This window comes from Phyllostomus hastatus, unplaced genomic scaffold, assembly GCF_019186645.2.
Source record: "Phyllostomus hastatus isolate PE091 unplaced genomic scaffold, TTU_PhHast_1.1 phas_scaffold_1674, whole genome shotgun sequence".
In the NCBI taxonomy this organism is placed as follows: Eukaryota; Metazoa; Chordata; class Mammalia; order Chiroptera; family Phyllostomidae; genus Phyllostomus; species Phyllostomus hastatus.
This window is the reverse complement of record NW_025334011.1, coordinates 12301360-12319132: the sequence shown is the minus strand read 5'-3', so window position 1 is coordinate 12319132 and position 17773 is coordinate 12301360. Positions and strand designations below refer to the sequence as shown.

General features: G+C 37.9%; 1 protein-coding gene across 1 annotated transcript in view; it reads right to left on the bottom strand.

Moving 5' to 3' along the window:
* Positions 1-17773, bottom strand: part of LOC123831189 (armadillo repeat-containing protein 3-like) — a 71869-nt gene that overhangs the window by 39390 nt on the left and 14706 nt on the right. Inside the window, exons 3-7 of the mRNA XM_045857963.1 lie at positions 15213-15330; positions 9802-9927; positions 3153-3221; positions 2748-2923; positions 152-346 (exon numbers count right to left, since the gene is read on the bottom strand). Of these exons, the coding sequence (XP_045713919.1) occupies positions 152-346; positions 2748-2923; positions 3153-3221; positions 9802-9927; positions 15213-15330 (684 nt within the window). The remainder of the gene's footprint in view (positions 1-151; positions 347-2747; positions 2924-3152; positions 3222-9801; positions 9928-15212; positions 15331-17773) is intronic.

The window sequence follows — 17773 nt, the reverse complement described above, 5'->3', positions numbered from 1 at the left end:
ATGTAGTGACAAGCAAATTAGTCCACTATACTTAGTACCATGCTTAAATATAATAAAATTTCATTTAAAAATATTATACAATTCACACTTTATAATAATATCTAAGAAAGATACATTTTCCCATGGACAGTTGAATAAATGTTATAAATACCTTAGTTTCCAGGATCTTAATAAGGTGGTCCATTCCTTGATGGTCTCTTAGCATCGCTCGTGAGCCCTTGTCATTTGTAATAACATCTAAGGTTTTGAGAGCTAACAACTGAATCACTGGGTATTCTGACTTCAAGAGCTCTAATATAGAGGGGATTGCATTCAGTTCTTGAAGCATAGCTCGACACTGAAAATCCTGCCATGAAATGCAAATGATCAACTAAGCAATTTATAAAGCAAAATATAGCCTCAAGAATGAAGAACTTCTATTTTCTAACAAAGAATATTCTAAGTTATAATTTTCAAATCTTTTATTCCAGAATCCCTTCCAAAATAACTCACAAATAAAGATAAGCAAACTCTCAATTGACAACACCAAAATATTCATTTTAACTATGCAGACATTGTCAATAATAAGAAATAAACATGATCTATGACTTTTGCAGTATCTATTGTTTATTATACAGCAGATTCTTATTACTATAAATGCTGTTACAACAAAAGCTATGCATAATGAAATTCTTTTCACACCCTCTGTCCTATTTCAAATAGTATTTGATAAAATGAATTGATGGCATCAGTTCCTTATTATCTTCATTCAGATGGACTGTTTAGGAAATGCTTCTATGCATGCGGTGCTATTAGCAGGCCCTGCGCATGGAAATGCACATCAGGCTCAGTTCAGACACATGACCTTTATTTAAGACATTTACAACATCAAGGGGTCATTAGAGGCTAGACAAATTGCTCTGCAGTGTGTGTCTGCAATTTCACATGTGTGAGTTGTGGGGGGGGGGGGAGGTTGGTTGGACTGAGCAATGGAGAAAACAAGACAAAATGCCATGGAAATCTCCCCAAATCTGACATTTTAAATGAAAATATGGTAAATGTAAAATAGTATTGAAGGTGGAAAAGGTCCCATTTCCATTTTAACTTTCCTTTATCCATCTTTCAACTGCTAGTATTCAGCTTCCTTCAGACATAAAAATTTTTGGTTTCTGTTTGTTTGGGTTGAACTGTATCTTCCCAAAATGTAGGTTGAAGTCCAAACCCTCAGTGCCTCAAAATGTGACCTTATTTGGAAACAGGGTCATTGAAGATGTAATTAAGGTCATAGGGGAGTAGGGTGGGTACTCAATGGTGTCCTTATACAGTTGATGTCTTCATAAAAAGAGAGAGAAATGACAGAGGGAGAGATTGCTGTGCTGCAGCTGCAAACCAAGTGATCCAAAGGAGCGATGACCACCGTCAGAGCCTAAGAAGAGGTAAGGAACGGTTCTACTCAGAGTCCCAGAGGGAGCACGGCCCTGCTGACGCCCTGATGTCAGACTTCCAGCCTCCACAGCTGTTAGCAAATACATTCCTGTGTTTGAAGCCACCTAGTTTGTGGTCCTAGAAAATTAGTGCACTGTTATCAACTAGTACTTCTGTTGTGGAGAATAGTGGGGGTAAAAGTCTTTTCATTTCTCTTTGAGAAAAAAAAGTAGGGAAATAGAGCTGTAAAGAGTTCTGGGATGTAAAACACAAACATGCTTGGAGGATTATTTTGGCTTATTGGATAAGGGTAAGTAAGCCTTAAGTAACCAGAGAAGAAAAACAAAGCTGAGCTGATTCTTGAGGATGACTTTTGTACGGAGGAGTAAAGGTAAAATCAGTCAGTGTCCAGCCAAGTGGTGAGGACTGCTAAGGCCAGGAATGTATGCTTTTGCTGCCTTTCGTATGAGCCTATCGGGCTCTTCTCTGTAGTGTTTGTCTAGACAGTTTGCCTCTTAATGTACCCCGTCCCACCTTCACTTCGCCATCTCTTCCTTTCACACTCGACTGCTGGCTACTTACATGGTGTTTTTGTATTTTCAAATGACCTAAAGTTGATCAAATGTGCATGGAAATTGTTCAGGAACCTGAGTAGAAAAAGAGGCAGAGATGCCAGTCCATTGTGTCAGGGAGCTGACCTGCTGTGGGTGTGAGGGTGCAAATGTTGGGTTGGGAGGTGGGGCAGCGGTGGGGAACCAGGAAAGAAAACACAGATTGAAGAGGAGAAGGTGGTCAGTTTCCATCAAAAAAGAAAGCAGCACAGTGAGGTCATATGTTGCAATTGTGAACAATGAGTTCTGTTCAGCATACTCAGCTCACTAGGCTTTCCCCAATACAGAAGCCTGTTCCAAAATCTTGGTACACAGACCAGGGCATATATTATATCCAATGTGCTTAGCTCACAAGGTTAGATCAATATATAATTGCCCAGGTTAACCCTAGTTCAATGTGAATATTAGATTTCCTGTTCCAGAAGGAATACATTTTATCTAGAATAATCCCACCTTAATTTGTAAACAACTCTATTCTTTTAAAATTTAAATACATTTCCAAAATGTCCTTTCATGAGAGACAAATACTTATAAAATGTGAAAACTGAAAAGAACTTACGCTAAACTTCCTTTATTTTATCTCTGAAAGATCTCTACTAAACAGAACCGAAAATAACTGATTAATCAAAGCTGGTGAGTTTTAAGCTTTTTATTTCTGTTTTTGTTTCTTAGTGGGAAAGCAAATTCTATAATCAGCTTTGGTCAGAACACATTTTCAGGAATTAATCTTACCTGGACCAAGTTGTGAACGCACTCAATAGAATTCTTCTTCACATCCGGGTCTGGGCTGCTCAGCAGTCTGATGAGAGGCTTTAACCCACCGTGTTCAAGTATTTGCACTTTGCTGGTGTACTCTGCAGACATGTTTGCTAGGCAAAGACTAGCAAACTCATGGATAACTACTTCTTCTGCATATCAAAAATAAATAACACAATTATGCTAAATGCCTATTCGACCATTACTCTGAAGCATGTTTTGAAAACCAAAGCTCTACAAATCTTACCTTGGTTGGGGCCCACCTTGGTTGGAGAGATTTTAATGACAATTCACAATTGGTATCCCATAAACTATTTTCAATAAGTAATGTAATAAAACACCAGTCCCATTTTTAAAAATACATATAGGATGCCAATTTACCTTCTGGAGCAAGCTGAGCAATAACAGAATTCATGACATCTAATTCTCTTAACAATTTTTTAACATCATCTACAACAGAAGAAACAAAATATTAATGTTTATTAACAATAATAATAATGGTCATGCCTGTTGACTAGTCCCATGTGAGATATGTCCCACTATTATTTAATTTTACAGATAAGGAAATTGAGGCTCAAAACCCCACTTCAAGCAAACGGTGGGCCAGGTGCCACACCAGGTCCGAGGTCAGGCAGGCTCCAGCCCCTGCTCCGTGATCACTGAACTATTACACTACCTTCTGAAACACTAGAAAAAATAAGCATAAAACGATAAAATGTGGCTAGAACACATCAAAAAATTGAGTTATTGTGACCTACACTTGTTTATTATATAATAGTAATCCTTTTTTGTTTTGTTGGGATGGTGTTTTAAAATCTTAATTTCAAGAAAACTTACAGAATACACATAAATATGATCTTCAGCTTTCTTTGGATTGACACATCCTGTTTTTTATTAAAAAATTTTATGTATTTATTTTTTTACAGAGGTAGGAGAAAGACAAGGAGAGAAACATCTATGTGAGAGGGAAACATAGGCCAGTTGCCTCTTGTACACCCCCTACCAGGGACCGAAACTGCAACCCAGGTTTGTGCCCTGACTGGCAACCAAACTGACAACCTTTCTCTTTGTGGGACAACGCCCAAGCAACTGAGCCACACCAGTCAAGGCAATACATCTTGTTTACATTTTATTTTATTATCAAATATGCCAAAAATACTTGAAGATAAATATACTGATTTTTTAAGTTCACTTTTGTATTCTTTATATGAACATAATTAAGGCTAGACAGGTATGCCCCTGTTTCTTTTTTGCCATCTTTAATCCCCCCTTCAGAGAAATAAAACATAGCTTCTACTTTAGTTTTGCAGTTTTTCTTCTTGGTCAATTATCCTTGTCCATAAGCCAAAATTAGCATTGTCAGAATTTTGGAAAATTTCACTTTGCAGCAGCTGAAGCAGATGGGTTGCTGGGTGAATTCTTCCTTATTAATTCTTGGGTAGTCTTGCCTTTTATTAGACACCTGTTCCTGTGGGATTCAGGGATGTGACTATTCTTCAACTTAGGCTGTTTCTGTTCAAAATGGCTAAACCAGAGCGAGCAAAATGATAGCCAGCTGTATATAGATGTGAATTGGCTTGAAGTACAAAAGAATAATCGAGCTTCTGGGAAGTGTTGTGTCCTGAGGTGGAGGACATTATTTTATAGTTGAAGCTCATTTATAATAAATGCACTACCTCCACAGGTTAAGAAATAATAGCCTTTCACAATACTCAGATCCTTGCAAGTGTCCCAGTGGACTGTAGAAATGTGCACCCTCTAGAAAAATCTATTGGCATTCTTTTCTCTTGTGAGTCCAGTGTGTATTGCTTGGAATGACTTTTGTGAAGGCCACACTAAAGTCTCCTGTTTTTACATGCTGGAAGAAAAATAACTCTGGGCTATTAGATCTCTTAGTACATTCCCCACTTAGCACACAAAATAACCTTCCGTGTACTTCAAAGTTTCTGCTGCACCACTGACCACGAGGTGAAGAAGATTCACACTCTGTGCACCTACTCTCTGCTCCTCTTACTTCTCTGCAGGGAGGATCCGCCCCCTGAGGAGAGCACACCTTGTGGCACTGTGTGTGACACCATGTCTTGGCCTGTTTGAATTAGTTGGAAGTTGTCATCAGAGGATTCTCTGTGCCATGAAACTCCCTTCTAGATATAAATTTGGCCCAAATCTGTTCAACGACAGATCTCCTAGGTCCATCCACTAAACCATTTCCTTATGGCTCAATAGACAATTCTGATTCACTGGCAGCACTTGTAAATTGACGGCATCATCGATCCACTTCTTATTCTTCTTTTTGACATCAGATTATTCGAAGAACCTTTGTTTTCTTGAGGTTAATTCAGTAAAAATAATGGATAAGCTGCTGCTTCTGTCACTTTAAATATGATGTTGATCTCTGTCCCCTTCTTCCCCACAGAGAACCCTCAGATATGGCAGCTGAATAGAAACTCCCTCTTCTAGTTGGGTCACAGGAACATGTTCTAGCTAAACAGTGTGACACCTTCAATTTTAGGTTGTTGCACAACTGCCAGCACCTTACTTCCTGGAGTATTGGGTTGACCAAAAAGGCCATTACATTTTTTCCATAAAATAAAAGACACATTTTTCATTGTCACCAAAAACTTTATTGATTTGGATATTTTGAGCACATTGGCTATACCATCCTATTATAGGCTTCTAGTGGGTACAGGGGAGCTGCTAAATATCTCCCAATGCATAAGGCAGCCTCACAGTAAAGAATTATTTGGCCAAAATGTCAATAGTACCAACAAACTTCGCAAACCACTTTTAACACATTCAATCAGTCACAGCACCTTCTCTGCACACTGTGCAAATCTTTTATTGCATTTCAGTTGCATCTTTACCTTTCTTGAAACAATAAAGTATAATACTCTGAAGTTGTTGCATATATTCTTCCATGTTCAATGTTAGAATGGCTACACAAAAATACACCAGTTTTGATGTTTTTGTAAATACACACTGATATGACAGCTGTCACAATACAATCTAACAAAACTGTTTCAAGACAACTAAGCCCTACTAGAGCCATTTTATGAAAAAAACAAAATGAATTTTTTGGCCAATAACAACTTCATGCAATCTGTTTTAACTACATTCTTATTTACAATTTTTTGGTTGTATAACATTGACCATCTAATATATCCTTGACCTTGCATACTCTTTTACATTAACTTTTTCCTAAGATGGCAGGATCTTCAGATTGCCTTAAGTGAAGTCTTGGCTTCAAAAGTTACTTCTCCTCACAAGGATCCTGATGAAATCTCTCTTTAGCTGACTTCATTAAATGAGTCTCTGTTATATGACCTCATCAAGCTAAATACAACCGGCAGGCAAAAGAAGACAACAGTTCCATTTTGATAAAAATGTTTAACAAAGTAATTTAAGGGCCTGTCTCAAATGACCCAGGCTTAGCATAGGCACATAGCTCACCCACTTTAGAAGAACGAAAAGAAGCAGGAGGAGGAGGAGGAGAAGAAGAATTTGTTTGCAACTGCCAAAGGGAAAGATGGGTCTCATAGCAATCCTTTTAGAACCTGGAAGTCCATTGGAACATTCTGTTGGTTCATCCTCTTTGAGTGTAGTAGTGATATTATGAGCAACAATAAAAATTAAAAAAAGAAAAAATGAATATAGTGATATTATTAAATGTGTGAAAACCATATGAAGATACAAATTTCTGAAGCAGCAGCAATTTTTTTTAAGAATGACCAAAGATGTCCTGGCTGGTGTGGCTTTGTGGGTTGACCACTGGCTTGTAAACCAAAAGGTCACCAGTTTGATTCCCAGTCAGGGCACATGCCTGGGTTGCAGGCCAGGTCCTCAGCTGGGGACATACAAAAGGCAGCCAATTGATGTTTCTCTCACACATGAATGTTTCACTTTCTCTCTTTCTCCCTCCCTTCTCCTTCTCTAATAATAATAATAATAATAATAATAATAATAATACATTTTAAAAAGAATGACCAAAGATGATAAATTAACTGTGTTGTTTCAGAGATGCACTTACTTACAGATTATTCTGTAAACATGACTTTTCATTTAGATCAAATGACTAGCTGCTCACTTTTTGTTCCAAGTTTCCACAGACATGTATGAATGGTGAAGCAATAAGTGTTAATGGGTTGGCCCTCTTAACAAAAAGGAGCTTCACAAGCAGTTGAGGATACCATGTGTTTATCCATTTCCTCAGTTCAAACAGAAAATTAGTTCAGTTAATGCCAAAGATCATTTGTTTGGGCTTTTTTCACCCAAATTACAGATCAAAAGAAAGCTCTTAGGAGTTCGTTCAGCATACCTGAGACTCAAGCACTCAGTGGAGACCTTGAAGGCAGCAAAGCTCTTGCCTCGCACTGGCCACAGCCAGCCCCGCAGCTCACATAGTATGGTTTGGGGGGGTGTAAGAGGGTTATCTCATTTAACACCCAAATGCAACAAAAATTCCTTATATTTTGGGGCCACAGACTTCTTTAAAAACTTAGGAAATTCAGTTTATAAATCTGCTCAGGATAATTTTGCAACCACTTAGAGGGTTTCATAGACTATAAACTCCTCACATATTAGAAGATAAGAATACAACATAAAATGAATAATAGAAGAACAAAGCAAGCTGGAAAAAAGTCATAGAGACCTAAACACTAAATTAGAAAATATAAGTATAAAAAGGAAATTATAATTCTCCTTTCCAAATGAGATGCATTCTCCTCCAATATCATTTAGAAGGAAAACCTGACTTAGAATGCACACTAATGTTAAGGACCATGAAAGATTTGGTGAATAGAAAGTTTACTCAACTGTGAGTCAGAGGGTACAGTTCTAATTCTGGCTGTAATCTAAATTTTGCTAATAATCCCCTGCATAATTTTGGGCAAGGAACCTAATCCTTTAGGGATAATTCCTATTATTACTATTTTATTGTATTATATTTTTCCATTACCATTTATCCCCTTATACCTTCTTCCACCTCCACCCACCGCCCACCCCCCACAGTCACCACACTATTGTCTGTCCATGAGTCCTTTTTCTTTTTTGCTTGATCTTTCCATCCCCTACCCACTCCCCCACCAGAGCTGTCACCCTGCTATCTATGAGTCTGTCTCTATTTTGCTTGTTAGTTCAGTCTATTCATTAGATTCCACATGTGAGTGAAATCACATGATATTTGTTGTTCTCTGACTGGCTTATTTCACTTAGCATAATGTTCTCCAGGTCCATCCACACTATCACAAACTTCTTTCTTATGGCTGAGTAGTATTCCATGTGTAAATGTACCATAGCTGTTTTGTCCACTCATCTACTGGTGGACAATTGGGCTGCTTCCAAATCTTGGCTATTGCAAATAATGCTATAATGAACATAGGGTGCTTATAATCTTTTGAATTAGTATTTTGGGTTTCTTCAGATAAATTCCCAGAAATGGAATCACTGGGTCACAAGGCAGTTCCATTTTTAATTTTTGGGTTAACTCCATAGTACTTTCCTATTTTTAAAATGAGGAGTTTCACAAGAACTGTTACAAAACACTTTTGGTTTTCACATTCTTTGGTGTGTAAACAGAATAAAACATAAGAATATTTTTTATTTTCCCTTTTTTGTTTATAAATACATTCAATATGGTGCCTTCAATATGGCAGAATTAGTATACAGACAACCCCTGAGATAAATTTTTGAAGGCCCTGCAATACAAATGATTACTACCTCATTTAACTTCTCTGTGCTTCAGCTGCCTCATATGTAAAGGAAATAATAGCGCCAACCTCATAAAATGATTCAGCACATTAACAGCACATAGAACAATGCCTGGCACATTATAACTGCTACATAAGTATTGACCGATGTCATCATAATCCAGGTTGTGGAACACCCACTCCCCCACAACTGTCCGCATCCTGCTCTTATCCACAGAAACGCTCCCAGAGCCCCAGCACAGCCACCACTTAGCACTCCCGCAGCTGCCACCAGAGCCCTTTCCACTACAGCACCCCTCCCTCCCGTGGAATCTGGTTTCCCTGGTCATACAGATGCTGCTCATACAGCCTCTGTGGCTGCGGTGGTCAAGGCAGATGCCTGACAAAGCTCTCCTTCCCCTCCCCTCCCCAGCCTCACTCATAACTGACTCTGAAGACACTAATACCACAGTCCTGCTGGACAGCACAGAATAAGGGAACCCCACTGCCTCACACAGGGCCCAGGGAAAGTGAGGTGAGGGGAGGCAGGACGTTGGGGGAAACTATGCTAAGGGAGAAGGTACCATGGTTTTAGCCGACCCCTATGATAGAGACATGTTTATTACCAGCAGCCTGAGTTTCATGTTAGAATTCAGTCTTCACCAAGAATATCATTTTTTATTATAAATTGCAAAACTTTTGTTGGCTAACTCAGAAACCTACCATATGGTATGAAAATGCCTTACAAATGGAAAACATATCCTGTTCATTGGTCAGGGACTGCCTTTATTTGCATGGTTTTGGTCAAAACTGATATTCTAATAGATACACCATTGTATTTTAACTAATATTGTTACTCTACCCTATTAAATATATGAAAATATTCAAGCAAGTAATAGGCCTGATTTGTAAGGAGTAAACGCATGTCTAAATTTATTTTGGGACAAAATATAGTTTGTGGCTTCAAAAAAATTAATGTATCAAAACACTTTACCCTGGTCTTCCTTCACTATAAAATACATATGAAATGTAATTTAGATATAGGCAGACAAACTACATTTTACTGACTCAAGAAAAAAATTATTTCAATTTTAAAAGACAGTGACCGCTCTCCTAACTTGTAAGACTGGCACATACTATACCACCAAGTTAGAGAGTAGTTGTACATATTTTTATATTTTAAAAATATTCCTTAAAATGTGAGATCATATATTTGTTATATCATACTTTACTTTTTTATTGATATTAAAGTCAGTTTAAATAAAATTAAAATAAATCCCTTAACATTAAACTTAAAAGAAAGATAAGTCATTATATGAGATTTATTTTTAAAAGTTGCTACTTACTGTTAGAAACCAGGATTCCAATTATCATAGTAGCATTTCTTCTTACAATTTTGTCTTCATGGGTGAGCAGTTTAGTTAAAGTTTCCACGGCTCCAAGTTCAAGGAGGGTTGATTTATTTTCCTCACCTGACATTATAGGTAAAAATAAAATCATGCATGGATATCATCAATTTCACCAAAACTTCTCTGTGTTATTCCAATTCCTCATTTGCCATCTGCCTTTCACACTCCTCTGCGGCCACACGTGTTTCTCTCAGAGTGGACTTTAGAGCACAAGCATCCTGGACATCGGCTGTTCTACCTTCCCCATCACATTTACAAAGCTGGCTCCCTCTTTTTTTAACTAAAGTTATTGGGGTGAATAGAATCATATAGGTTTCAAGTGTACATTTATATGATATGTGATCTGTATATTGCATTGCGTGACCACATCCCAAAGTCAATCATATTCTACCACCATATATTTGGCTTCCTTTACCCTTTACCATCCCCAGCCCCTTCCTTCTGGTAACCACCATGCTGTTGTCTGTCCGTGTCTATGAGATTCTGTTTTATATACCACATATGAGTGAAATCATATGGTTCTTAGCCTTTTCTGATTGACTTATTTCACTTAGCATTGTCATTCAGATATAGGCAGACAAACTACATTATACTAATTCAAGAAAAAAATTATTTCAATTTTAAAAGACAATGGCTGCTCGCCCTGCACCTCCAGAGAGGTCTCCTCTGACTACCCCATCTAATGTCATTACCACATCCAAGACTTCCTTATCTCTCTCTATCCCACTTTATTTTTTCATACCACTTAATGACCTTCGTGCATTGTTTGCCTACTCCACTATAACTTAACTTCCTGTGAGGACAATACCCTTTCTGTTCTATTCTCTCATATCCTCAGTGCCAGTCACGTGCAGACATAGTTAATTACATAATTGCATCATTAGTTACAAAACTAATTAATACACATAGGAGTGTGTTATTTATTTTCTATTGAATGATGGTCTTGAGTTCTTTGTGTTATTGATTTTTAATTTAATTCTATCGTGGTATGGCATATTTTCTGTAATTGGAATTCTTCTGACTTGATTAAGCCTTGTGTTATGGCCCAGAAGATGGCCTATTTTGAAAACTGTTCTTTACTCACTTGAAAAGAATGTGTATTCCGCTCTTTTTGGAGTGCTCTGTAAACATCAATTAGGTTAAATTAATTCATATCGCAATTTCAATTTTTTAGATCCTGAAGGCTTTACTATTGACATGTACTTTCATTTATTCATGGGGCATCAAAATCCCCTGCTATAATTGTGGATATCTATTTCTCCTTGAACTTCTAGCTTCATGTATTTTGGAGGTCTGCCATTAAGTATATAACCATTTGGGATTTTTCAGAGCCTCTTGATTACTTGATCTCTTTGTCATTATAAAATGGCCTTCTTTACCTCTACTACTATCTCTTCTGTCTACTTTTATGATGTTAATATAACTACTCCATCTCTCTTTTGGTTGGTGCTATCATAGGATATTTTTCCCTTCTTTTACTTTCAAACAATGTATGTCACATTCTAAGGGCATTACTTGACATGGCATGCAGTTTGGTTTTGCATTTTACCCAGTATAACACTCTTTCCCTATTAATTAAAGTACTTAGACCATTTACATTTAATTTGATTTTTTATATGATTAGGATTAAATCTGCCACATTGTCATTTGTTTTTATGTTCCATTATTCTTTTTTTATTTTCTTCTTCTTTGTATAAACTATAAACATTTCTTATGATTTTATTTCATTTCCTTTGTTGGCTTATTTGATATCACTCTTTGTTGTGTTATTTTCCTGGTTGTATCCGAGTCTGCAGCACACACAGCCTATGGCAGCACGCTCCCCAGTGGCTGTGCGAGGGCCTTCCTTCCGGCAGTGCTCCTCCCTCCCCTTCCATCCCGGTGCCGCTGCTGTCAGGTGTCTCACACACGTGCTTCAGACTGCAGATATGTGGTATTATTTTTGTTTAAAATATCCAGTTTACTTTTTAAGTAATTTAAACTAGAAAAAATGTCCTATTTGTTACTACTTCTAGTACTCTACCTTTATTCTTTGTGTAGATCCACATTTTCATCTGGCATCATTTTGCTTTTGCCTGAACTGCCTACTCTACTGCAATCAGCAGTGCGGCCCTGCCTGCAAGGAACAGCTTCAGCTTTTGAATGTCTGAAAAGGACTTTATTTCAGGTTTCTGAAAAATATTTTCATTGAGTTTCTATTTTTCTAGGTTGAAAGTTTTTATTTTTCTTTTAGTACTTTAAAGATGGTACTCCACGGACTTCTTGACTATATCATTAGTGGTGACAAATCTGTTGTCATCCTTATACTGGTTCCTCTGAACCTAACATTTGTTTTCTGGCTTCTTTTCTATCCTCAGCCAAGGACATGCTCATTGATTTTAGAGAGAAGGGAAGGAGGAAAGAGAGAGAGACATCAGTGTGGCAAAGAAACACCCATCAGCTGGCCCCCATATGTGCCTCGACGTAAGATGAACCTGCAACCTAGAAATGTGCCCTGACGGAGAATGGAAATCTGCAGCCCTGCAGTTCACAGGACAGCGCTCCAGCCGACGGAGCCACAGCGGCCAGGGCTGTTTTCTGGCTGCTTTTAAGATTTTTTCTTTATCACTGGTTTCAAGCAATTTGATTGCAATGTGAGCTGCTATAGTTTTCTTCGTATTTATTGTGCTGGGTTTTGATGAGATTCTTTGATCAGTGGGCTTGGAGTTTTCATCAAATTGGGGGTACTTCTGGCCATTAGTTTTTAAAATACTTTTTATGTCCTTTGCCTTTTTCAGAAACCCAGTCACACATACATGCAGTCACTTTTGATTTACTTACTGATTTATATCCTCATTATGCATTTTTTTTCTGCTTCTTTTTGATGCCTGGTAATTTTTTTTATTGGATGCCAGACATTGTGTATTTTACCTACCTAGGTAATGGGTATTTTTGTATCCTAGAAATTTGTTCTGGGACACAATTACCTGGAAAAAAATTGATCCTTTCAGATCTTTCAGAACAGTGCTCAATCTAGGGCTAATTATTTCTAACTACTGAGACAAGACCCCTGTGCATTCTGCACAAAGGTTCACACATCTTGAGGTTTTTCAGTCTGGCTGGGAGAACAAGCACTACTTCCAGCCCCATGTGAGCCCCAGGCACTATTGCCACTCATCCCATCGGGGTCTTTGTCTGACTTCAAGTGCTTTCCTCATGGACGTGCTGATCAGTACGCAGGGCAGGCGAATACTTGAGTGGGACACTTTGATGATCTCAAGTTCTCTGTCAGTGCAACTCTTTCCTCTCTGCTACTCTATCCTGGAAACTCTTGCTGTCTTGTCCCCTTGGACTCTCAGTTCTGCCTTCGCAATTCACAGTCCAGCAGGCTCCGCACAAGCTGCCCCTACTTGTGCTGCAGTCCGGAAACTCTCTGAAATCAAGAAGCTCGGGAAGTCAAGGGCTTATTTCCTTTGTTTCCTGCCTCTCAATGGTCACTGTCCTTCATTGTCTAGTAGTGTTTTGCCAACTGCTACTTCATATATTTTGTCTATTTTATTGGTTGTTTTAGTTGCAGGCAGGGTGGTAAATCTGGCCCCTTACTCCATCTTGGCCACAAGGCAAAGTCCCATCATTTATCTTAAAAAACTATTTCAGAAAACACTGCTAGTATAAAACACCTGACTTATAATAACTTCTGTATTGATTAACATAAGGTACATGCCTACTTATTTACTTATCGCATGTCATATAAAAGGTGACACATAATTACGTACATAAGATAGCGAGATGACTTATGATGGCTCTGTAAACCTGAATGACACTTATGCTACTACGGATGCATAATCCAATGTCTCCCTGAAATTGAACCAGAATTCTATATAATCTACTCATGAACTATACCTTCCAGAACCACTCTGGTTTTTGTCCAGATTCCCAATGATGACAAGAGTGACACAGAGTATTTCACCATTTGCTAACCAAATATTTTGTTTTCTCTCATACAAGTCCCAACCAATGTTGTATTATCATTTCTTTAAAATCAAATTGCTCCTTAGTTTAAAAGGTCTTGTTAAAAATACCAAGTTACACTAAACTCTTCAAATAGTCCCAATTAAAATGTTATGCAGTATAATAAAAATCTAATTTTACTACAATTTGGAATGAACCAAAATATAACCATCTCTTATGTTTGTAAATCTTCTATGAATAAATCTCCCAAAGAATATAATTTGTAAGATTTACCATGTTTTAACAAACTTTACTTTTTACGACAGTTTTAGTACAAAGATAGTATAAGGAATTCCCACATATATCACACTAAGTTTCCCCAATTATTAGTATTTTACATTAGTAGGTAATTTGTTATGGTTAAGGACCCACTGTTGATACATTATCATTAACTAAAATCAATAGTTTATTCAGAGTTCCTAGTTTGAGCCTAATGTTCTCTTCCTGCTCCTGGGCCCAGTGCAGGGTCCCCCGGGACTTCCTGTCGTCACTGCCCTCAGCCCCGCTCGGCTGCGGGAGTCTCCCAGACTTGCCTTATTTTGGTGGCTGTGCTGGTGTGGAAGGGCACTGGTTAGGTACTTGTTGAATGTTCCTGAATAGGGATTTGATTTTTTTTTAATCATAATTAGGCAGGGGTTACAGGTTTGGGAGGGGGGAATAACAAAGACATGTCATTTTCATTATATTGTGTCAAGGTCATTGACTTAATTAGGAGATTATCAACATGACTTAGCACTGTTGATTGATTTTGACCACCTGTCTGAAGTGGTCCTGTCAGGTTTCTCCACTATAAGCTTATTCATTTTTCCCTGTTTCCATGTTGTACTCTTTGGAAAGAAGTCAATGTGTATAGCCCACACCCAAAACAGTTATACTTTGCCTTCTGGAGGGCAGAGTCTCTACATAAGTTATTGGGAATTCTTCTGCATGGGAAATCAGTCTTTCCTCTCCCATTTATTTACTTAACTTATTTATTTAAGTATAGACTCATGGATATAATTTTCTACTTTGGGTTATAATCCAACACTACTATATTTTGTTGCTGTAATTGTTTTGGTTTTGATGACTGGGAGCTCTTTCAGTTCCTGTACCATTTACAATTTTTTAAACTACAATAAAATCTTCTAAATGACTCTTCTACGCAGTGACAAAATTACTCCTTCAGATTAAGTTAGGCACTTAGGGAGAGACATTGTTTTCAGGTGATGCATGAAATGGTATCTGGTTGTCTGAAGGAATTCATCTGACTAGAAGGAAGTTAAAGACTGGGGAGGGGAAAAAGTCTGGGAAGAGAAGTACTCTTTATGTAGTAAATATTTTAAGCAACTAATGAAATAGATAAACTGAAAAATTCAAACCTTTTAAAGCAAATTTATAAATGGCTTCACATGCTTTGGCCAAAATTTCTTCTTCTGGAGAATTAAGCATCAACACCACAGTTGCTACATTTTTGCTTTCAATTGTTAATGGATCAAACTGAAATGCAGAGAGAAAAGTATCAGGTTCACATCTGAGCTTAAAAAGGACATTAAAAATGAATAGTGTCGTAATACTTAAAAAATAATACTATCTTAAAAAACAATGTGGTCACTGCCCAGTAAGTGCATTGTAAAGTTTTTATTAAAAAAGAAGAAAATATTACTAATACAGAGACAGCTATCAACATGAAAGCTCTGTAATACCTGGAATACGGTGGAAAGAGAAAAGTGTTTTGGAGTCAGGCAGACTTAGTCTCTCAATTTAGCCAGGTGGAATCTGGCAAGTTACTTAAGCCACCACAGTTTCGGTCTTATTTTCTGTAATGGGTATAATAATGCCCTTCTCAAAGGATTAAGGAGAGAAGTAGAGATCATACATGTAAAGCACTGAGCACACTGTCTGGCACATAATAGATACTCACTGGATGACATATGTTAGTATAATTCTTAATCAATACACAAGAATCCTTGAGCACCTGTGTATATTGGATGCCCTGACAGTCTCAATACTCAGTATCTGCTTTCTGACCACTAGGCTCTTTCTGGGAAAGCAGCAATTACATGTGTAAAACAATTTAAAAGCAAGCCCTGGCTGGCGTAGCTCAGTGGATTGAGCGTGGACTGTGAACCAAAGTGTCGCAGGTTTGATTCCCAGTCAGGGTACATGCCTGGGTCGCAGGCCATGACCCCCAGCAACTGCACATTGATGTTTCTCTCTCTCTCTCTTTCTCCCTCCTTTCCCTCTCTAAAAATAAATTTTAAAAATCTTTTAAAAAATTTAAAAACAATGGAAAACAACATATAAAAATGTAAAATTGGTTGAAATCTGGAACAGATGAGATGGTAATGCAGTATAAAGGAAGTATAGGGCCCTGGCCCTGTGGCTCAGTTGGTTGGAGCATCATCCCATACACCAAAATGCTGCAGGTTTGATCCCCAATCAGGGCACACACCTAGGTTGCACGTTTGGCCCACAGTTCAGGTATGTATGGAAGACAACTGATTGATGTTTCTATTTCTCTCCCCCTCCCCCTCTCTTTAAAATCAATAAACATATACTTGGGTAAAGATTTTCCTTAAAAAACAGTAAAGATTAAAAAAGAAGAAGAAGAAAATAGGACTTTAAGAAAACCTGCACCCTGCTGTGAGACGATAACTCGCGTGCAGCTGGGATGAACAGTAACACACTCATGACACCTGCAGACTCTCTCTATCAAGGAGAAAGTAAATTATTACACTATTTTTCTTCCATTTCCAGAGACTGGTGGAGGAGGGAGTTCTGCTTGAGTTAAAGAAAAAAAATTGAATTTCAAAGCTTTAGCTGGTTCTTTGTGTTGGCCCTTCCTAAATGGGCAGCTTATTGTGTTCTGGGATACAACAAAAATTGGTGTTCAGTTATAGGTAGAGGATGGGGAGACAGATCACTCTGAAGAAGGAAGCATAATTGTGTGAGGCTGGAAGAATGAAGAAGACAGAGAAGATGGCAGTAAGCAATGACCTGAAAGGACATGGCTGGGATAAAAATTCCTCCTGGAGGGGAAATAGCTGTTGGATTTTAGGGCAGCATTATCTAACATCCAAATTAAAGCTGTTGTTCGTGTACGTCTAACTTTATACTAGAATCTGTAGGAATTACATAAGTCATGTTGTTCATTCTCAAGCCTCTTAGACTCTTTTTGGAGAGACAAATCCTCAGTCAAAGTCTGCCCTACACACCAGGCTGGAGGCACTTGTAGGTTTCCAGTGACATGTCCAGTGAGGAAAACTACGGCTTCCAGCAGAGCCCAGAGTGATGGCTAGGATGCTGGTTGCAACATTGATCAGCAGAGCATGAGAACTTTTAAGGGAGAACTTCTGGAAGTATTTGGGGATTGAGGCTGAGAACTGTTTTGTTTAGTTATTAAAGGGTAGCCCAGAATGCCAGAAGACTTGGAGTCATCTGGGTTACAAATGTGGCTTACTGACCACCTCTGTTTCTGAAAAACTAGGGAGTCGGATTTTGTCTCTTAGATCTCTTCCAGATATAAAATTCTAGAATTCTAGGAAGTACAAAAGCATATGGCAGAGATAATAAATGTGATGAGGAAGGGGAAATAATATAAACTGGGGTAAATGGAGAAAGGTCCTTGGAGGTGGTAGAATTTTAGATAAGATTTGAAAAATGAATAAAATGGAGTAGGTTGAGATAAGGAGGAAGAATATTTAAAAGGGAGAAAAATACTAGAAAGGTTTAAAAAGGAATAAATGTGTTTATGATGATAAAATAGAAGCTTGACTAAAAAGAAAATATACAATAGAAAGCAGAAATAAAATTGAATAATAAGGAAAGATGAGCTCTCAACAAGTGACCTAAACCCTCCCTTCACCCATCTTTCTACTGAGGTTAATCAACAATTCTCAGAGAGGAAAAGATTACAACACTAGAGATTTACACCTGGCTA